At 41.1% G+C, this 22,096-nt stretch overlaps 3 protein-coding genes across 13 annotated transcripts in view; 2 read left to right on the top strand and 1 right to left on the bottom strand.

Moving 5' to 3' along the window:
• SENP5 (SUMO specific peptidase 5) overlaps positions 1-11,450 on the top strand; it is a 48,527-nt gene extending 37,077 nt beyond the window's left edge. For 4 of the 9 annotated variants that reach the window (XM_036448555.2, XM_036448554.2, XM_036448553.2 and 1 more), the window contains 4 exons: positions 2,424-2,561; positions 5,702-5,785; positions 7,442-7,492; positions 8,335-11,450. In XM_036448555.2, coding sequence (XP_036304448.1) covers positions 2,424-2,561; positions 5,702-5,785; positions 7,442-7,492; positions 8,335-8,445 — 384 coding nt within the window. In that variant the 3' untranslated portion in view covers positions 8,446-11,450. Of the gene's footprint in view, positions 1-2,423; positions 2,562-5,701; positions 5,786-6,427; positions 7,112-7,441; positions 7,493-7,664; positions 7,737-8,334 lie in introns of those variants that run through there. The other 5 variants (XM_036448559.2, XM_045583863.1, XM_036448558.2 and 2 more) reach the window with 3 other exon arrangements.
• On the bottom strand, positions 9,387-18,602 carry NCBP2 (nuclear cap binding protein subunit 2). Of its 3 annotated transcripts, none has more exons than XR_004989712.1 (5): positions 18,444-18,601; positions 17,011-17,192; positions 14,601-14,739; positions 13,921-14,052; positions 9,387-9,567 (listed from the first exon to the last, which is right to left on the bottom strand). XR_004989712.1 is itself a non-coding variant. In XM_036448564.1 (4 exons), exons 1-4 carry the CDS (start codon positions 18,519-18,521, stop codon positions 13,981-13,983), a joined length of 471 nt encoding a protein of 156 aa, XP_036304457.1. In that variant the 5' UTR covers positions 18,522-18,600; the 3' UTR covers positions 13,537-13,980. The 3 variants fall into 3 exon arrangements, 1 of the variants encoding a protein (XP_036304457.1); XR_006742076.1 differs by lacking the exon at positions 9,387-9,567 and adding an exon at positions 12,069-12,172 and having other exon boundaries at positions 18,444-18,602; XM_036448564.1 differs by lacking the exon at positions 9,387-9,567 and having other exon boundaries at positions 13,537-14,052; positions 18,444-18,600.
• Positions 18,603-18,615: 13 nt separating this feature from the next.
• On the top strand, positions 18,616-19,459 carry NCBP2AS2 (NCBP2 antisense 2 (head to head)). The gene has a single exon (XM_036448565.2). It carries the CDS (start codon positions 18,731-18,733, stop codon positions 19,031-19,033), a length of 303 nt encoding a protein of 100 aa, XP_036304458.1. The 5' UTR covers positions 18,616-18,730; the 3' UTR covers positions 19,034-19,459.
• Positions 19,460-22,096: the final 2,637 nt, after the last annotated feature.

Here is a 22,096-nt window from a genome sequence, read left to right as displayed (position 1 = left end):
TGCCCACCCCGAACCCTCTTCCAATCTAGTAATCACCAATCTGTTCTCTGTATTTCTGAGACTGGGTTTTTTGGGGTTTTCTTTTAGATTCCACATGTAAGTGAAATCATGTGGTATTTGTCTTTCTCCATTTGACTTATTTCACTTGGCATAGTACCCTCTAACTCCATTCAGATTGTTGCAAATGGCAAGATTTTATTCTTTCCTGTGGCTGAATAATATTCCAGTCTATTTATACACCGCATCTTCTTTATCCGTCCATCCATTTATGGACATTAGGTTGCTTCCATATCTTCACTATTGTAAATAATGTCACAATATATGGGGATGAATACCCAAAAGTGGAACAGCTAGATCATATGGTAGTTCTCTTATTAATATTTTGAGGGATCACCATACCATTTTCCAAAAATCTTACTATTTTTTAATCATGAAACGCTTATAAAGCATTTCTGACTAGGTTCTCTCCAGCCACGTGCTATAGATGTTGTGGACCTCGGTGGTCCAGCTTTTGGAGCTTCTAAGTTGTATGATTCAGTGTTTGGGAGGATCAGGTTGGTCCAGAGAATTTCTAGAGGGTCTTAATGCCTGGCCCTTACTTATCTGTTTGTTGTGGTTACCCTACACGGGGTATTTGGGGTGCTTACCCTACACGGGGTATTTGGGGTGCTTACCCAGCAAGGGGTATTTGGGGTGCTTTGGGAACCTCAGACAGCATGCCACACCACCCTGGCTAGGATGGAATAAATGCGTTCTCCAATCTGCAAACAACTGACTTTTAAAAGGCCACGTGGGCCATTCTCATTCACCTGTTTTCCCAGATTCATGTGCTGAGATGTTTCCATTATCTCACAGTTTCCATGCTCAGGAATCCAGGCTGGGTTAACTGCATTCTCTGCTCTGGGTCTCAATAGGCTGCAGTCAAGGATTCAGCCAGACTCCATTCTCACCCTTCCAAGCTCATGCAGATTATTGGCAGAATTCAGCTCCTTGTCATGGCAGGCTGGAACCTTCAGTTCCAGGGGCTACCTCTCTGTAGGAAGCGTCAGCATGGCTGTGTATTCCTCCCCAAAAAAGTTTCTTCTTGAGAAGAATAGAAATTTGGTGTAATTGAAGACTGTATTTTAAATGATTCCTTGTTTTAGAAACTCAAAATTTTTTAGCTGGAAAGAACCAGTTATCAGTCCTTTCTAATATTTCCTTCTATCTACATCCCAGGTTTGTGGATGCAAAAACTGAAAAGAGAAGTGTTAAAGTGCTTTGCTCTAAGGTCATTAGACTAGCAAAAGATTCATCTAGAGCAGGACAATATCTGAATATCAGAAAGCAAGGAAGGCTTGAGAACATTGCTAAGAATCTGGTGTGGTTGTGGGGGGAGGAGAGGGAGGATAAGTGGTGATGTGAGGAGACTTGGGGTGGGGAACACGCAGTACAGTGTACAGATGATGCGTTATGAAATTGTGCACCTGAAACCTGAATAATTTTGTTAACCAGTGTCACCCTAATAAATTAAAAAATAAAAAGAATCTGATGTAGTTTAAAATAGCCTTGTAATAGTTTTAACCCAAGGGATATCTAAAATAATCTTTAAAAATACCTGAAAAAATAAATCTATTAACTCTCTTACAAATGTTTATTAAACACCTACTACTTATCATCCACACTAGGATTTTGAGTGGAATAGGAAATATTCCTAAGTTGCAAAGGACATATGGGGATATAAAAGATGAATTAGAATGTATAAGATATTTGAAGTATTATCAGGGATATTTTTATCAATTTTGACACCTGGGAGACCTGAGGTAGTAATAATGGTAATAGCTAAGATTTATTAGCTACATATAATGTGTTAAGCATTTTACATTTATTATAACTTTCAAGAACTTTATAAGGTAGGTATTTTATATTAAAGAAATCAAAGCACAAAGAAGCTATGAAAATTGCCAGTTATCTGGCCAGTAAGCGGAAGAGCCACAATTTGAACTTGACCAGACTTATTTCAGAGCCCACAGTCTTAACTACCGTACTGAGTCTGTAGAAAGATAAAAACCATATAGCCATATTTTCTAATACCATGACTCCTTCCTAAATAAGACCTGAGTCGAGGCTAAATGTGAACACAAGAAAATTGGTTAAGCATAAAAATAAGGGACCAGATCATATCTGGCAGTGGATAAGCACAGCTTTAGCAGGTTAAATGGAAAATGGTGCTTTCTATATTATCAGGTTTTTTATTGTGTATTATAACTTAATAGTTATAATATGTGCTTCAGACTAAGACCTGAGTTCAAATTCTGGCTTTACCGCTTCCTAGTTTTATGACTTTGGGCCAGTCAGAAGTCAGGACATTGAAGCAGCTGTTTGTTGTTGTTGATTTGGATAGCCTGTGGTGATGCTGCGTTTCTGTTTCTGTTTTTGATTAGGTGGATTTATTTAAAAAGAGTCTTCTGTTGATTCCTATTCACCTGGAAGTTCACTGGTCTCTCATTACTGTGACACTTTCTAACCGAATTATTTCATTTTATGATTCGCAAGGCATTCATTTTAAGTTTTGTGTAGAGGTAAGTTAATGCCCATCTCCCCCCCTTCTTTATCTTGTGATTGACCAAATATTATCATAGATACAATACCACAGAGATCCAGTTCGCTCATAAAACCCCTCTGAAATGTTGGCAGAGAAGGACTGCCAGAGGACTCTCCACGTGAGGATAGGTGCTGTCTATAATCTGGATCCCTCTCTGAGATTCATTTGGATTTTAATACATTTCATTTTGCCTTTCCTTAACACTATTTTGAATGTGGAAAGAAATCGCTCTCTTTAGAGCTGAAGTTTGCCTGTATCTTCAAAATAACTTCTTTAGAATGAATTATAACCAAGAGAATCCACTGGTAAATATGAGAGTTCAACAAGATAGTGGAATACAAAGCAAGAAAATTCAGCAGGTTTCTTAATTTTTCTGCACTAGCAAGAACCAGTTAGAAAATGTGTCTGAAAACAGAAATATTCCACTTTCAAAAACAACAAAGACATAAATTACCCAGGAATATATCCTAGCAAAAAAAATTGTAGACATTTTTAAAAATGAAAAAAGTGTTTAAAGGAAATCTGAATAGATAGACACACTCAATATCGGAAAGAGATCATTTCTCCCCAAACTAATATATACCAATTTCTGTCCTGGTTGGTTTCCCGTCAGGATTTTGAAATAAACCTAATTAGCTTTTCATGGAATCCATATTTCAGAATTCACATGCATGAACAGCTAAAATAGTTTTGAACTAGTATAGTGAAGGAAGGATTACATGTCAAACTACATCATAAACTTTTCTTTAAAATTTAAAAATATTTATTGATTTTGGAGAGAGAGAAACATGGATTTGTTGTTCCACCCATCTGTGCATTCATTGGTTGATTCTTGTATATGTCCTGACTGGGTTTCAAACCTGCAACCTTGGCATATCAGGATGATGCTCTAACCAACTGAGCTACCCGGCCAGAGCTATATTATAAAGTTGTTTTTTTTTTAAATATATTTTATTGATTTTTTACAGAGAGGAAGAGAGAGGGCTAGAGAGTTAGAAACATCAATGAGAGAGAATCATCGATCATCTGCCTCTTGCACGTCCCCTACTGGGGATGTGACCGCAACCAAGGTACATGCCCTTGACCAGAATCGAACCCGGGACCTTTCAGTCTGCAGGCCAGTGCTCTATCCATTGAGCCAAACCGGTTTCGGCTATATCATAAAGTTTTAATAATGAAAACTATGTTTATATTTATTTAGGAATAGATGAGTAAAACTGGTGGAATAGCATAAAGAATCTAGAAACAGCTGATGCATATGTGGGAACTTAGTGTATGATAAAGTTGGGAAAGGACAGGCTATTCAGTATATGCCATTGGGAAAATTAGCTATCTTTTTGGAAAAGTAAAATATAGATTTTCACATCATACTATTTAGAAAAACAAATTTCAGATGGAATAATGACCTAGATATAAAACATAAAACTGTAAAAGTTAGAATAAAATACAGAAAATGTTATGTTCTTAGAGTAGGAAGGCATTCTTACCCAGAACCAAAAGAGCAAAAGATATAAAGGAGCACTTGAAGACAGTGTTTGTGACATGTAATAGTCACTGTCCAGAATATATAAAGTACTTCTACAAATGATTAAGGAAAAAAAAGGATCTGATAGAAACAAAGGATAAAATAAATAATTTTTAGGAAAAATGCAGATAACCATTAAATGCACGGAGAGATGCCTTACAGGAAATGCAAATACAGTTCCATTTTTTGCCTGTTATGTCAGGAAAAATTTAACGTATTCAGTTGGTAATGTGGGTGTAAGGAAACAGACATTCCCACATTTTCTGGTGGAATGTATATTTAAACAGTTGCAATTCTACTCATTTCTAAGTACCTTATAAATTATTGCATACCAATTCTATTTCTTGGTATCTACTCCATAAAAATATGTATTTATATAGAAGAATGGGGCATACACCAGGATGTTTGTTGCTAATAGTGAAAAATCCAAACACCCTAAATCTAGCTCTGCCAACAAATTAGCTAAATGTGTACATTACAGTCATACTGCTAAGCTGATCATTGCAGTTAAAAAGAATATAAATTTCCACGTTCTAACATGGAAAGATCTCCAAGACATAATTGAGTTTAAAAAAGCAAGTTGCAGGAATGATACAGAATAACATGTTTATGGCAATAAAAATATGTATGCATAATATATGTGTGTATACTAGTATATGTGTGTGTGTATATACACAAACAAACACACACTTATGTATACACACATATATCTACTCTGCCTTTAGGGAGGTTAATTTAATTCATGAAACCTCTGAACCCTTTTTTTTCCCTAAAGGAAAATAAATTATTTTTTAATATCTTTATTGATTTTTAGAGAGAAAGGGAGAGGAAGAAAGAGAAACATTGATAGGAGAGCTGAACATTAATCAGATACCTGCTGCACACCGCCCCGTCCCTGTCCCCCTTCCCCACCAGGGATTGAGCCTGCAATCCAGGCATTTGCCCTGGCCAGGAGTCAAATCAGCAGCCTTTTGGTGTACGAGATGATGTCAACCAGCTGAGCCACACTGGCCAGGCCAACTCTACTCTTAGGAGAGCTACACAGAGAGGCATGAGGAGGTGAGGGCATGAGGGAAAGTTTGAAACTCCAGTAGGCTTCATCTTGGTAGAAATGTCAGGATTCTGACTCTGTTAGTATTTGGAATGGGTTTAATTATAACTCGACAAATTAAATGATACTTTTACGTGCAGTTCTCAAAAATATGGAAATAGGAATGTTTTTCATTTAGTTTCAGTTATTGATTTCTCCCATGAGTTCCTTCCATTTATTGAGCTTTGGCAGTAATTTTTAACTTTCAAATTCAGCAGGTTGACTTACTGCTGAAAAAGGTTGACCATCTAATTAAAAGTTCTTATTAAACATATATCAAGTGTCCACAGTCTAAGTGCATACCTGAGTACAGGAGGTCAGAGTCCTTAATACTATAGAGTGAAGGGTCTGAAATAAAGTTCCGGCTGTAAACGTGTTCATGCATGCTCTTACCAGTGGTGGGGCCACAGTCTCCTCTTTTGCTTCTGAGTGCTGTGGGCAGGTTCCATTTTTCACCAGCTGATGGAACATAGCATCTGTGTTGTGGTTTCTTTTTAACCAGAATATAAGGAAGTATTTGCTGACTGAAGCCAGAGAAAAAAATAGACCCGAATTTCTTCAGGGTTGGCAGACTGCTGTTACAAAGGTACGTATGTGATAAATATGAAAACCCAGGCATATCAAGGGGATGGAATCATCAGATGGGTAGGAGTCTTTAAAAGCATTTTTAGTTGGTGATGAAGACCCTGGAAGCTGCAAAGAGGCAGCTCAGAACCTTAGTGTTCACCCTCTGGCTGCTGTTCCCAGTGCTTGCTGAGAACAAATAAGTTTAGCAATTTCATCTCTGGGGATGATATGGTTATACTATTTTTATAATGCTATGATTATTTAAAAATGTTTTGGTGGCACCTGCCTTTGCCTCATAGCTCTCATTTCCAGGAGATTCATATAGACCCAGAGAAAATACTGAAACAACTATTTGGATCTACTAAAGGGAGCAAGCACCCTGAGTTACTTTCCGGGCAGCTAGGGAAGACAGTGGCCGGGGTGTTCCAGTTTGAGCACAGTCTGGAGGCAGCACTGTTTGGCCCATAGACACTGAAAGCTGGGTATGGGCCCAGTGCGGGGGCAGAGCTCTCAGCCCTGTTACATATACCGGTGTCTTACAGTTGATGGTCACTGCTTTCATGTTTTCAAAATGTGTTTGCTTGTGTGATCTCATTTGATGATCCTTACAGCCTGTGAGGTAAGTGGGTCATTTGGGATAAGTATCCTCTTTGTTCTGTAGATGAGAAAGCTGAAGCCAAGTGTGACCTTCCCCAAAGGCTACCACAGCTATTGGGAGTGCCAGGTTCTTGAACGCAGGCCTGTCTGGATCATTGACACGTTATAAAGGCAGGGTTTTGAAACAAATCTTTAACCCAAACGCAAATAGATAAGATTTATTTGTTCATTGTTGAACTGAACCAAGTGCTAAATTTGAAACATAAGCTTCAGTTTTATGTTTTAAGTAACTTAGTAAATATATTAGTTCAAACTAGAATTGAATTTGTAAATTTTCTGAATTCGCCGAACTAGAATAGGTATTCTCTTAAATTTAGTCAGTCACAATCTTTCATATTTCCATTTTAGACGGGATACAGTAACCAGTTCTTTTGAAAACATATTATTTACCTTTACAATTTTGTTTGAAGAACAGGGCTGAGTTGTGTAATATAAGATGAAAAGTGAAGACTGCTAAGCAGGATTGTTACTGTCTAAGTATTCAGAATCTGGGCACATGTTCTCTGATCCACAATTCCATTGTCAGTGTATTCATAGCAAAACTATCCAAGTGGAAGTTTTTAAATAGTATTTTATTTCCCATTGTTCATATCTAGGCAAAGTATTGTTCTATAAATTGTGGTTCATTGATAGCTTTTTTCATGTGGTCAGATACCTCCATAAAGTCAAATACTTTATTTATTTATTTTAAATACGTTTGCATTTGTTTGAGAGAGAGAGAAACATCAATTGGTTGCCTCCTCCCGTATGCACCTCACCCGGAGATTGAACCCACAATCTGGGCACGTGCCATGACCGGGAATTGAACCAGCAACCTTTGGTACGGGGGATGATGCTCAACCAACTGAGCCACACCAGGCAGGGCTAACATCAAACACTTTAAAAGCCACTGATATACACCAGCTGTCCTGGATAGAGATACATTTCTTGTCTCTTATTTTTTTTATAATAATAAATTTTCTTATCTGAAGAGTATTATTTGGTCTTATTTTAATGATCATTTTGTTTTTCCCCACAGTGTATTCCACAACAGAAAAATGACAGTGACTGTGGAGTCTTTGTGCTCCAGGTAAAAAATAATAAAATTTCCCCCCAGTATTTACAATGTGTGAATTAAATTTTGGGTTTAGAGAGGAGAGATGGAGTCCCATGATGTATACATGGTACTAGCTACAGTTAACGGGTACTTTTCCTTCCTCCCTCCCTTTCCTATTAAGAATCAGGAGATTCTGTATTTTCAGATTTTATCATTAGGAAGAACCATCTTTGAAGACCAAGAATGAATAATTGCTAACACACATGTCTTATCAAAGGTTATTAGTTATTAGTGAGCCACATTGGACACTGATCTGAATTTGTCCATGTCATGGGCATTTGAAGAATTAACTGTATATTTTTAACCATTGGCAAGTGGTCTTTAGCTATAGAGTAAGAACTATTTAGATTTTAAATAAGGGTCGCGTTCAAAAGCTGTGCTTTCTCATACTGTAGATTCCCTTAGTGATCAAAAGGCTATTGAGAATTTTGCCACACATTATATATGTGAAGGAAATGATGGTATACCATCCGTGAATTTAGAGAACTGCCAAGATCTTGGAAGATGGGCTCATTCATATGACTCACGAATGTCTGGGATTTGAAAACAACTTCAAGTTCTCAGTTACAGGCCGTGTGAGGTCTGGTTGTACCTGGAGAAAATGGAGCCTCTTATCAATTTCCCCTTTTCATAGCATGAAGTGGGGGTGGGGGGACATCCCAGGCCATGTACGTACGTGGAAGGTTAACTTTTTAACAAGTTTAAACAAATTTCAAAACGCTCTCTTGGTCTACTTGATTAGGTCTGTGTCTGATAAAATACACCGGGCTGGCACCTAACTCCTCAGCCATTTAACTGTCTTTGGTCCTTTGCAGTACTGCAAGTGCCTCGCCTTAGACCAGCCTTTCCAGTTTTCCCAAGAAGACATGCCCCGAGTGCGGAAGAGGATTTACAAGGAGTTGTGTGAATGCCGGCTCATGGACTAACACCCAGCAACACTGGGAAGTCTGACCAAGTTGGAGCAGATGATTTGTTACTTGAATCTCCAAACACTTATTTGAATTCTAACAGATATTTCAGATCGGTGGTATTGGGCCACTATTGTTACCTCAAGTTTATTTTTAGCCCTTATTCATTTCTCTAACTACAATGGACTATTTTTTAATGTTCAGATTGGTTTCAGTTTTAACTTTATGAATTCCACATGTTCTCCCCACCCCATATTTAATATTTATTGTCCAAACGCATGCATATAGACAGAGCATGCAGTGCAGAGTATTAAAAAACACAAAAAAACCTAGATTTGGTACAGCTTTTGAAACTTAGATATGAACTGAACATAGGTTTCAAATATAATCCCAAAACCTAAAAAAGGTGGGATTTTTTTATACAACATGACTCTGAGAGTATTAGGTGTTCCCTGGGCGTAGGATAGCTAGTTGTTTCAACAAAGCCAGTCCTGTCTTACGTTTACCAGCAGTACCTCTCACTGACTTCCCTCTCTGAGTCTTGGAAGGTGAGTTGCATTCCTTTTGAAGGGTGAGAAGGAAGTGGCCAAAAACTAACTGGTGTGTTCCCTTCCCGGAGGCACATGTGAGAAGAATTACAATAAATGCCTATGTCTTACAAAGGATTTTACTGGAACATTGAATTCCCTGGATTTTTGTTTTTGACCCATTAAAAAACTTAGTATCTGTCAGACAAGTGGTCAAACAAATGAGAATTCAGCTTAGAGTAATTTACAAGTTGACACTTCTCTTGTCTCCCATAAGAAATTAGGATTTGTCAGATACCTTTCTATTTCAGGGGTATTTAAAATATAAACATTTAAAACTGAAGATTCTTCAGGTCTTTTCCAGGTGGGTTGGGGAAGAGGAATGGTAAGAGAAGACTTGATTCCTCAGGAGTACAGCAAGTGCTCCCCCCTCCCCCTCAGCTCTTCAGTGATCTTAGCAACGTGCTGGGCTCCTCATTTGGCCTCCGCTTGACCAAGGAGTCTTTTTTTTTGCTTCTATGAACCTCATCTTCCGGAGAAAGGCAGAAGTGGCCCTGTTCCTACACTTGGCTGCATTAGGATTAATACAATGGATCTTGCATCTTCAGTCTAGCTATTTGTGGTATTTGAAAGGAAATAAAAAATGCATGTTAAACTATCCAATTATCTGTTCTGAACTGGGCAGGAAAAACAACAGATATGTATGTAAGGAACTTAGACGTTTGTACAGAAAAAGACCAAGAAAATGGCAGAAGACACTTAGGATCTATGCCTAGTTAGGTGTTGAAAATAAAAAGCTAAAACGTGCCGTTTACCTTGGCCATCGGGCAAGGCCGGCAGCTGAGGGTGGAGTCAGCCATGTTTACACACAGGGTTCCCTCCGCAGACAGACCAGCACCAACACCAGTGTTTACAGTGTAAACAGCCCCCCAGACTCACTCTCTTTAGTACAAAACCAGGTCAGTATTTTTTATTGTGCTTCAAGTCCAAAAAGACTGAGATTAGAGGCACTTTATGCTGCTATAGATAGGGTTGTGTCTGCATTAGAAAAATTACAATTTAAAATGGGGAGGACATCTTGAGATTTTTCAGCTTTCAGACATAAAGTGTGCAAAATGAGGTTTTTTCAAATTTGTGACACATTTACCTAACTTTTTTGTAGCTGTACAAAGTAGCCAATAACTAGGTTTTTGATTTAAAACGTCTTATACTTTAGAGCTCCATCTCTCACTTCCTTACTGACAGAATTCGGCATGCAGAAGCTTAATGAGTGCCCAACGCCTGAGCTGCCGTTTCCTCCAATCTGAGAAACTGTCATCATCTCCACATTGAGGCTCGCAGGGATGTTCATAGAGAACCGGAAGTGAGCTGTCTCGTCATTTCTCATTCCCTTCCAGCTTTATGGGACACATTGGGATGCATTGCTCAGCATGCTTTAGTCTAAACTACAAATATTTTAAATCTGGTTAAAATGTTTCTCTGCATTCATGAAACTTGGTTTTATCAGTCACTTTCCCCCTCTTGTGATTAGTTATAAACCTCTAGCCCAAGAGTGGCCTTTTTATTGACGTTTGCAATAGTTGCTTCCTTGCAACAGACGTTTTTTAAATATAGTTTGGGCTGTTGGTGGAAGGGACAGGCATTGTTTTTACTGTCGCCAACTTGTCCCTGACTTGTTGCCCACGAGGTGGGTAGACCTTATGCTTTTGGGGTTGAGTGCAGACCTTGTATAAACTAAAAGCTACTTACGATGCATCTTCAGCAAGCTGCCCAGTTTTCTCCATCAGCAAGCTTACCTGTCTGTAGCCTGCGCTTCCAGTGATTTTTTTTTTTTTCCTTTTGTTAAATGTATAGCAATGAATGTAGACTTAACTCTTCTAGCTCTGGCAAGGTTGTAGAGAACCGACCTTCTCCTAAGGAAAGGAACCTTCTAAAGGAAAAAGCAGCACTTGCTCCTCAGTCCCCAAACCCCTTTTTAAGCTTTGCATTGTATTTTCTATTATCATTCAAGACGAGTTAACATTGGTCATCTTGAATTCATAGTTGGAACAAAACAAGTTCAGCCAGCACTAGTCTAAGCTGAGCTGCCCTTTCTCTTTGCAATTGTAGTTCATTGGTTTAAGAGATAACTGGGAGTTCTGGGCGGGTCAGAACCATCAGGCGAGAATCTGTATTTATAGTGTGAATTAGACATACTGACTACCTGCTCTGCTTACTGATGTTAAGAAACCAAACTAATCTGCAACTATAAAGCACATACCTTATGTGCTGGGCTCTGCCTCCTGGCCAGTAGACAATTAAGAAGGCCTAGGGATACCATCAGAGAAGCGCTAATTGTATTGGGGTTTTACAAAAGCAGACCTACACAAGCTGTTCTCTTAAGAAGTACCTTTTGGTCAGAAAAAAGAATTTATTTAAAGGTTGTGATAATGTAAAATGACTCAAACCTCCTAGCAAAAATATTTTTTTGAAAAATAAATGAAATGCCTTTATAAATGTGTGTTCTCTTGTATTGAATAGCATGTACTGTTTGGTGAGTAGTAATTTTTCCAAGTGACACTTCAGTCATGACAGCACTCATCTATGAATATGACCAGTGTACGCTCCAAGCGGCCTACCCTTAAAAAGCACTGTCCAATAGAGTTGTCTGCAGTGATGGAATCTATATGTATAATCTATATTCATAAAAGACTAACTTGGGAGTTCGACCGGAGACTAGGAGTTCGATTGCTTGCTTTGGGGTGCGCTGACCACCAGGGGGTAGGGGTGGCACGGAATGAAGGAAGGCCCTGATCAGCTCTGATAGCTGGCCTGGCCTAGGGACGCTACCAGTGCATGAATTTCATGCACCAGGTCTCTAGTGTTCTAAAGTTGCATCCACTACAATAGCCACTAGCCAAATGTGGCTATTGAGCATTTGAAATGTGGCTAGTGTAAATGAGGAACTGAATGTTTTAATTTAATTAGCTATATATGACAAGTGACTGTCAAATCAAAATGGGCAAGTTCTGAACATTATTCATAGATTCCCCCCCAAACGTAATCATAGATATTCCAGAGTAAGACAGTTCCACTGTCCCTCTTTCTTGGTGAGGAAACGGGCACAGACAAGGATAAGTTGGTCCAACTTTATTGAAATCTGTTACAGAAGTCACAGTTCCACGTAGAACCCCACTGTCTGTGGTTTTATGGTCTGTAGAAATCAGAGTTATGCTTTACTAAAAAAATATAAAATACATTAAACTCAAACGAGAGTGTAAAAAAATTTTTTTAAGTCAGCAGTATGGCCTCACAAAATTAAAATATTTGCAAATGTTTTTTTCTTAAGCACTTACAAGTAGTTATAGCTTTTATAAAAATTCAAGTAACCTGTTTCAATTTCAATGAGAAAACCTATACTTACCTAGTGTCAAGATGTTCACATTTGAGATACTTCAGCCCCAAGTTTCACAAACTACAAGAAGTTTGGAGATACTTTGTTGCTAGGTGAAAAAAAATCTCTTAATGTCAGGAAAAATTTTACTAGATTAGCAGTTTTAAATGAACAACAGAGACAACCATTGTCCTGCAATAGAGGCTCGGATAAAGAAGATGTAGTACATATATACAATGGAATACTACTCACCCATTAAAAAAAAACCAAAATACTGCCATTTGTGACAACACAGATGGATTTAGAGAGTATTATGCTAAGTGCAGTAAGTCAGAAAAAACTAAGAATCATATGGTTTCATTCATATGTGGGATATAAAACAAACTCATGGACTCGAATAGTGCAGTGGTTGCTAAGGGAATGGGCGGGGTGGGGGATTAGGGGATCTAATACAGTGAAGGAAGATTTGACTTTGGGAGGTGGGCACACAACACAATATACAGATCTTGTAGAAATCTACACCTGAAACCTATGACCCTATTAAACAATGTCACCCCAATAAATTAAAAAAAAAAAGGGAAAACATACTATTAGAGAGAAATCACCTCTTGCCTTACAAATGCAAAGTAAATACTCTGGACTCCCCTCTCTGTGGAGACCATTACTGTCAAGGCTCTGAAACTCAGTAAGCACAATTACGTAATAAAAAAACAAGACGGACTTCAACATGACAACTGGCCAAAACATATTTCCTGAGGAGAGCACTTCTGATCGTTTTTCATTAGGCTCTTTTTTTTTTTAGACCTATTTTATTCCCAAGATCACTCTGAAAACAAAGACAATAAATCTGATGGCCCTCACAGCAACCCTCCACGTTTCAAGACAATGTTTTAACTAGCGTCCTCTGATATTTCATCCCATTTCCTACTGACAATGTCCTCACTTCCCTTAGAGTATTTGAGGTTCTTCATAATACAAATCAAACTTGGCTTTTTTTTTTTAAATGTACTTAGTAAATACCTTCCAAGTCCTGTACCTAATTTCCTGACATACAAAGCATGTGAGCAGGTATATACCCTGGGACTGTCTAAGGCTTACTCTTTAGGAAGTTCTCTTGACTTCCTAAGTTTGCTTTTAGAGATTAGCATTCAACAAAGGGGGAAAATTCAGTTGTCAAACATCGGTTCCTAATTTAGAGCAAAGATATAAAATATCACAAAACTCCATTTATTCAACTTTATCTCAAGGCAACTTAAAATTTTTTTAAAATAGTAATTACAGGCCCCAATGTGTAGAACATGAACCTGCTTGTACACAAACAGAGTAAACAAAATTGTAAACTTTTTCCAATTTTCCTAAAAGACGTGTGGTGGTTTGGGCTGATAAATCAACATATATATACTCCGTTGCCAAGGAACACGATTTCTGACCTGGTAAGAAAATCATTCTGGTAACCTCACACATGCCCAATATAGAATTAAAGGCATTCTTTTGGCTTCTGTCCTTTAATAATTTTCAGAGGAAAGCCATGAAGTGGTGTCTGGCTCAGCAGAGACACTGATCAAATATTTGTAAAAATGCAGGTTTGCAGACCTTAGGCAATGTACATCAAACTCGGCAGGCCAAGGAGTGAGTTTTTCATGATGGTTCTGCTCACTGGTTTTGGGCCAGTTTTCCATAGCCGCCTCTCCCAGCGTCATAGTCCTGTCGATACTCATCTCGCACCTTAATTGAAAAGAACACAGGTTACAATATAGAGAAGATTGCTGTAATAAATATGCCTCCCACAAATATGCCAAACAGCTAAGCCTTTTCAGATGTAATGTGAATGAATAGTCAAGCAGGATATAATTTTTTAAAGCAACTTTCTTGCAGAATTATCTCAGACTACCTAATAGTTTGTGGGGTTTTGTTTGTTTCTTACCAAACATCAGGTGTACACTCATTCACCACCATTCAAAAATAGCTCAGTGCAAGGTACTTAAATTAGGCTATTTTTAAGTAAAAACAAAATTCATTTCAGTGCATTTTGCTTTTGTTCTAGACACTTCTGCAGGTGGAAAATATCTCCCCTAGCAAAAGTCCAGTAATGTACAGAATATACCATTGCATTAAGAAAATAATTTACTAATCTCAATGGGTGATTTAGGATTCACTTCAAGCCAAAATTATAGAAAGTTAATTTCAAAAGAGCAAATACAAATAGACAAAACACTTGTCATTAGGACTGGAATCCCAGGTAAAGGCTGAGCCCAGAGAACCTGCCTGCTCACCTGGCCTCCAGACCGTCCCCGGCCATACTGCCTGCCCTCCTTAAAGCCGGCATCCCAGTCCGTGCGGATGATCCGGTCATCCAGACGAGTTCCGTTTATGTACCGCATGGCGTTTTCCGCATCTGCTCTTATGTAGTATCTTAAGTATAAGCATTAAGGAATACTATATAGCATTTCTCCAAATCTTTTTGGAACTACAAAAACTCAACTAGACAGAGTTTAAAGACATCGGTTTGCAAAGGCCTGTTGGTCCCGAAGCACTAGAGTCAAATATGACGGACGCTTATCCATGGCTACATTGACCATGATTTCCTGAATGATCCTGTTAATAACTACATGGTCCCATTCTCTCCATATTTTGATTGCAAAATATGTATGTTCTGGGCAGGTTTATGCCACAAAATGCACTCATCATAGGAATCAATGCCATTCTTAGTTTGAGCTGTATATTCAAGAACAACCTTGAGAGGTCACAGTGCATATGGAATTGCCGTTGTATTTCATTAGAAGAAAAGACTCAGAAATGCTTTAATTACACAGGGAAACGCTTGCTGAAATTTCAGTATCCGGCCACCAGTAATTTGTTGAATGAATGGAATGCATGCTAACAGGGCAAACAAAAAAACAACACTGCCAATGAAGCATCTCTCTTGGGTATTTGCCATTATAATTATTGATCTTTGACTTACAAGAAAAAATGCAAAAATACCACAGTTCTCAGGGACTGATTATTATCTTTGAGTAGGATTTTGTCTTTTGTGTTTTCACTGTTCTCCCCATCCCCTGTGAACTATTGTTATCAGAGGCAAAAAACAAAACATGGATACTAGTCTCTTGCATCTAAGGGAGAATGGAAGGAAGAAGCTTGCAGAGCCCAGAAATTAGACACAAAAGTTAAAAGTGGGGCTTCTGGTTCGAGCTGATAGTGAGCACATTTCCCTCCTTTCCTTCTCAAGACCCTCATTTAAATTAGGAAAAAAACATACACCCAGAAGAGAAGAGGCTAGCAGCAGACTAAGTGATTCAACAAAAGCCGATGGGAGTGTTCATGGATGAAACAAAGTTAGTCTGAAATATTCTGAAGGAGCTTAAGAAGGGGACAGTAAACTCAGGTGCTCTTACCAAAGTTGAATAAAAAGTGAAGCTGCAGAAAGGGTTAACAGTCTCTACGTGGGAAGACTTGCTAGCAGGAAGGCATTTAATCCCAGGCAAGTACAATACAAATCAAATAACAGGGTTCTGAACAAACTGTCTGGAGAAACTAGGGCACTGTCTTGATGTTAGCTGGCCAAAATACAATCCCTTTTTTCCCCTGGCATTTGGTAAACCCACATATCCAAAGGTAAGGCAACAACTGGAGACAGCAGCTCTGCCCGAGTCCACAAAACCACCCTTCTTTCTCCTAATTCTGATTGCACACCCAAGGATCACCAGACCTTTATGGAAGATTTACAGCAAAAATACAACCAAAAGAAACAGATAATTCAGGACAAGGAAAAAATTTTTAAGACATATTAGATCGTGTTTTAAATTTCTCAGAATATAGAACAAATGGACCAAAGAAAGAAAAGTATTAGGAAAAGGATAAATCCAGAAGTTTCAATATTTAGTTCCAGGGAGAGAATAAATTATTACAAATATAGTTTTGGTTTTTATCTATAAACAGCAAGCTATATATATCTAATATAATGAATATACCTAATATAATTATATACATCTAATATAATGAGATACATACTATAGAGCCATTTTAAAAAGAGGTAGACCTCCATGTGCTAATATGGAACAATCACTAAGAGGACTGTAGTACCCTGCTACACATGCACAGGATTTTTTCTGGAGTTACCCAAGAGACTGGTAACTGACTGTCTCTAGGCTTAGAATGATGCTATTCCTTTGACTTTTAAAAATGTATTATTATTATTGATTTAAGAGAGGGAGAGAAGAAATTTTATGAATTCAATGGTTGATTCTTGTATGTGCCCTTGCCTGAAGATCAAACCCACAATCTTGGCCTATCAGGATGATGCTCCAACCAACTGAGCTATCATAGGATTCATGTGAGAGAAACATTGATTATCTCTCTCTTCTCCCCCCTCCCTCTGTCTCTCTCCCCCTTTCTCTGTAAAATCAATAAAAACATACTTTGTGTGAGGATTAAAAAAAAGAAAAAAAAAGAATTAACTATAAACAAAGCATGGATTTCGAAAACAAAATGTAAATATACCAGCTTTCACAATATAAGAGTGAAGACATACTAGACAGAAGGTAAGAGGTAGATGAAAGAAGAAGAGACAGAGAGATGTATAGAGATGCTAATTATCGAATATCCTCACTAATTTTTTTAAACAGGTGACTAACCACTCAGGTCTCACTCATCCAACAGCTACCTACAACACAGGAAGGATACTCCACAAAGCAGAAACCACATGCTGTTTTCTTCATTTTATCCAGGCCCATAATGATTTTCTTTATGTCTCCACTTTTGCTGAAGAGTTCATAGATTTGTTCTTCGGTTGTATAAAAGGAAAGATTTCCAACATACAATGTACAGCTTTTCTTCAGTAATTTTTCCTGTTCTTCATTGTCACCCTGAATTTCAAATAGAGAAAAAGTTAAGCAACACAATCTAAGAACAGCCCTGCTTAAATAGTAATCCTATTATAAATTCTGCTTCGAGAATCAGCTTCTCTCATCATTCCAATCTACCACAAATACTCTTCAGGGGCTTGGAGGGGGAAGGAAAGAGGGAGGGAGAGAGAGAGAGAAGAGAGAAAGAGAAGAGGTGGGAGAGAGAGAGATGTTCACAACCTATGAAGCAAGATCCAGATTGCTTTTAGTAGAGGGTCATGGCTTGAAGGTTACATTGCACAGAGCCCTCCTTCTGTCTCCTTCTGTACCATGCTGTCATACAAGTGGCATGCCTTTTCCCTGCACACTCCATATTCTCAGTACTGGATCCTCTAACCATTAGAGTCTAATGGTACCGGTTTAATTTCCAGACCCTGAACCAATTTATTATAAGGGGGCTTTTTAATCCTTTGCAGTGAAAGAATACATGGCTTTGCAGAGACAGGGTACCCCTGTAACACTCCCATAGAAAATGTTCAGATCACATGATCTCACACATCTAGAGGAAATGATGAACAACATAGACTGATGAACAAAAACAGACCCAGAGAAAGAGAAGCAGCGATTAGACTCTCAAACCTCAGAGGGAAAGTAGGGGAGGATGGGAGTAAAGGGAAGAGATCAACCAAAAGACTTGTGTGCATGCATATGGGCCTGGCCAATGGCCATGGACAAGGGGGGCGGGGGGGGGCATATGTAGGGAGGAGTTTGGGATGGGATTGGGGGGATAAGGACAATTATGTGATACCATAATAAAAAAAATGTTCAAAATAACTGCTTGGGTAGTTTATATGCTCAGATATTTTTCACTACAACAAATCAAGAAGTAAAAAGCTCTGGTATCTGAGTCAGGGAGGCGCCTCCATGGACTCTAGGTGTCCCAAGGACACGCCTTGCCCTCATCCCAAAGTCCCCGAGGCACAGCCCGGGGAAACGGAGCCGCCTCTGCCGCCGCGCCAACGCCTCTGCCCTGGGCCAGGCCCCGGGGGCGGCTCCCAGGGAACGGGAGAGCGAGCCCCCCATTCCCTCTCTGTGAGAGAAGGGGACTCCGTGACAGCCCCACGCCCTCGGCACCCATTCCCCAGCAGGCCCCGGGGCCTCGCTTTGTGTTTCGGGAAACCCGAGGATGAGGGACGACAATGAGACCGGAGAAAACCAGGTCGCAGGGTTCTGGGCCAGGGCCTCGCCTCCCCGCGGCCCGGCCCTCCTCACCCGGAAGTGCTGGTCCCGGTACTGGCTCAGCTCCACGTAGGAGTCGCTGCGCAGCGCCTTCAGGAGGCCGCTGGACATAGTGCAGAGGTCGACGAGGACGCCTCAACCACGGGAAGAACGAGCGGACGCGGAGGCGGCGGAACCGGAAACGCGAGAGGCGGCTCTGCCGACCAATCCCAGCGCGGCAGTGACGTCACCCGGCGGCGCGGGGCTCAGACGTGGTCCGACGTCCGGCGCCTCCGGGCGGAAGCCAGAGCGCGGCGCTCGGGTTCCGGGCCGCTCCAACGATGGTGCTGAGGCGGCTGCTGGCCGTCCTGCTGCACAACCCGCAGCTGGTGGAGCGCCTGTCCGAGTCGCGGCCCATCCGGCGTGCGGCGCAGCTCACCGCCTTCGCGCTGCTGCAGGCTCAGCTGCGCGGCCAGGACGCGGCCCGGCGTCTGCGAGGCCTCGCGGCCGGGCCCGCGGGTTCCCTGGGCCGCCGCGCTGCCCGCTTCAGAGACACCTTCACCCAGGAGCTCCGCCGCGGCCTCCGGGAGCGCCCGGGGCCGCCGCCACCAGGTAGCCAGCGGGGCCCGGGAGCGAACCCTTAATCCGGACCGAGATCGCCCCTCTCCCTTCTGGCTGGACACGGGCCTCGGCGCTTAGGAGTCATCCCCGGCCCTGCGCATGGCTTCCCCTCCTGACTCCTGTCAGCCTGCAGAGAGCCGCGCACCAGAGAGCCCAGGCCAGACGGACATGCCCGGTGAGCCCTGTGATGGGTCAGGGCGCAGTGTGTGAAGAAAGCCCCGAAGCATAACAACAATGAAGATAAGCTAGGCCTTGACCCACCACCTACAGAGAGCCATGGACCACGCCACAGCCCGAAGGAGAGCCTGCCCTCTGCGTGTGAGACTGAAACCCTGATAGATGCTGCTGCCTCTGCACTGACGTAGTAGGGCACTACCTCCAGTGGAGATCATGGATGGAAAGACAGCCCAGTAGATGCCCCGAATCCTCTGATTAAATGTGTGAGCTGAGAAATGGCTATGAGTGTGGTACTTCTCCGCCAAGATGGATTAGGGTTCCTCGGGACTGTAGGCCCATGGGAGTACTAGTTCACACAGACTGAGTGCTTCCTCTGTGTTGGCGCTTGCTAATTGCCCTCTGGATGGGTTATATTACGTAATCCTTACCATTTATGGACAAGGGTGGGCTACTTTCTTAAGTTGCCCATGGCCTTACAGAGCTGGATGTGAATACAGGTGCTTAATTCCAGGCCTTAAAGTCCATAATCAGCTTTCTCTTTTTTTCCCCTTCTTTTTAAATATATTCTATTGATTTTTTTACAGAGAGGAAGAGAGTTAGAGTCATCGATGAGAGAGAATCATCGATCAGCTGCCTCTTGCACACCCCCTACTGGGGATGTGCCCGCAACCAAGGTACATGCCCTTGACCCGAATCGAACCTGGGACCTTTCAGTCTGCAGGCCGATGCTCTACCCAATGAGCCAAATGGGTTTCGGCATAATCAGCTTTCTATAGCATTTACCAGGCCTCATCTCCAATGCCTGCCTTCCTACTCCTTACCGTCACCACTGGGTATTAGGGCTACTGCCTGCTAAGGAGCAAGCTACCTGGATTCCTGTTTCCCATTTTAGAGGGTCAGGTCACTTGAGGCTTCTGACTGAATTTCTGATCGCCTCTGATTAGGCTACACTGTTATTCCATCAGAAAACTACAGAAGGAGCTTTGAGACTGGCTGGTAACCAAACAGAATTTATACTCTGGCCATTTTCTGGTAGTCACAGGAAGCTGGATAGGGCGGGAGACCTACCGGGGGATGGAGGAGCTAAAGTAGCTTCTCCATTTTCCTTATGGTCAGACTTCTGATTTGGCATCCCAACCTCCAGTCTTCCCATCAGAGGTGCTACTTACTCCTCTTTGAGGCCAGAAGTCCCATCTCCTCATGACCAAAGTCCTGGTTTGGCATCCTACCTTCCTCTCCCATCAGAGGAGAAATCTTTCTCCCAAACTAGAGGCAACTCGTTGGATTTTCCCTGGAGCCTGGCAGTGATGAGCCTAAAGAGCTTGTTCAGTTCACTGTCCTGTCTGCCTCATTGGCCTCAGTGCCACCCATTGTCTGTGGATATCGGAGTACCACAGTATTAGCAGTCCCCAGCCCAAATCCATACCCTCGGCATAAATAAGCATACTCTGTGTGTTTTTTTCTAGAAGAGACAAAAAGGGAAGAAGTGCAGGAAGCAATGAAATTTCAAGACAAACTGGCCATTTAGTAAGAAAGGAAGGAGATCAAGAGAAGGGGCACTTGCTTAATTTTTGTGGGAGGAGTGGATAAGAATTAAGTCACACACCCTCATTTCTGGGAGCAGACAGAAAACTAGGCCCTTTCTGCTCCTACTAGATGCCTCCCCACTTCATTGTAAAAGCCTCCAGTGTTTGTAGTCAGTGGCTTACCTTCTCACCAGTTATCCTGTTACTAAAGAAACAGACCAGGGCCTAAACCAGTTTGGTTCAGTGGATAGAATGTCAGCCTGTGGACTGAAAAGTCCCGGTTTCAATTCTGGTCAAGGGCATGTACCTTGGTTGTGGGCACATCCCCAGTAGGGGGTGTGCAAGAGGCAGCTGATTGATGATTCTCATTGATCTTTCTATCCCTCTCTCTTCCTCTCTTTACAAAAATCAATAAAATATATTTTAAAAAATAATAAAAAATAAACAGACCAGGACTGACTGCTGTTGCTCAGTGGTTGAGCATTAACCCATGAACCAAGAGCTTCCCAGTCAAGGCACATGCCCCAGTTTCGGGCTGGATCCCCAGTAGGGGGTGTGCAAGAGGCAGCTGATGAGTGTTGATATCTACCCCTCTCCCTCTCTAAAATCAATAAAACCATTTTAAAAAGAAAAGAAACAGACCAAATTCTTCCCATTGACAACAGACTCCCAGCCTGCCTTTCAGATTCTTCTAAGCTTTGCCTAAAAGGGAATCGATTCATCCCCTCATCCTGCAGGGCAATTCCAGCTCACCTTTACACACACACACACACACACACACACACACACACACACACTTTACAGACACATTTATTAGAGCTCAGACCAACACAATCCACATGGGCTGCTAAGCCAACAGTTTCTCCGCGGAATTCATGGTTGTCGATCCAAATGGGGAAGCGAAGAGGCAGCAGCCAGAGGAGTTTGGGAGCCTAGAGTCTTGGATGTCTCCAAAGAGGCCCTTGGCTTTATATCCGTGGACAGAAATGCCATCTCTGGCTGCAAAATAAGTGCTTATCATTTGCCAGAGATGATGCTAAGTACTAAGGAGTAGGAAGACAAATCACGGGTTCATAGAAACATAAACCAGAAAAACAACGAGTTGTCATGAATGGGTCTCTAGAGTGTAAAGGAGGGAAATACCTGCCCGTGTGCTAGAGCCAGCTCACACTGTTTGATGAGGGTAGATCCTTGGCATCTCCCAACTTGGGGCCCAGAAACATCATTTTAGTTTGCAATCAGCCACGTGGGAATATTGACACCACAGAAATTGGCAAATGCTACAAATTGGGCACTTAATTCTTTTTTTTAATTTTTATTTTTGCCTCCAAGAGAACATTGCCACACATTTAGCAGCGTACCACTGAATTTTCTCTTCCTTGG

Source organism: Pipistrellus kuhlii, unplaced genomic scaffold (genome assembly GCF_014108245.1).
Source record: "Pipistrellus kuhlii isolate mPipKuh1 unplaced genomic scaffold, mPipKuh1.p scaffold_m20_p_2, whole genome shotgun sequence".
In the NCBI taxonomy this organism is placed as follows: domain Eukaryota; kingdom Metazoa; phylum Chordata; class Mammalia; order Chiroptera; family Vespertilionidae; genus Pipistrellus; species Pipistrellus kuhlii.
This window is presented reverse-complemented; position numbering and strand designations above follow the sequence as displayed.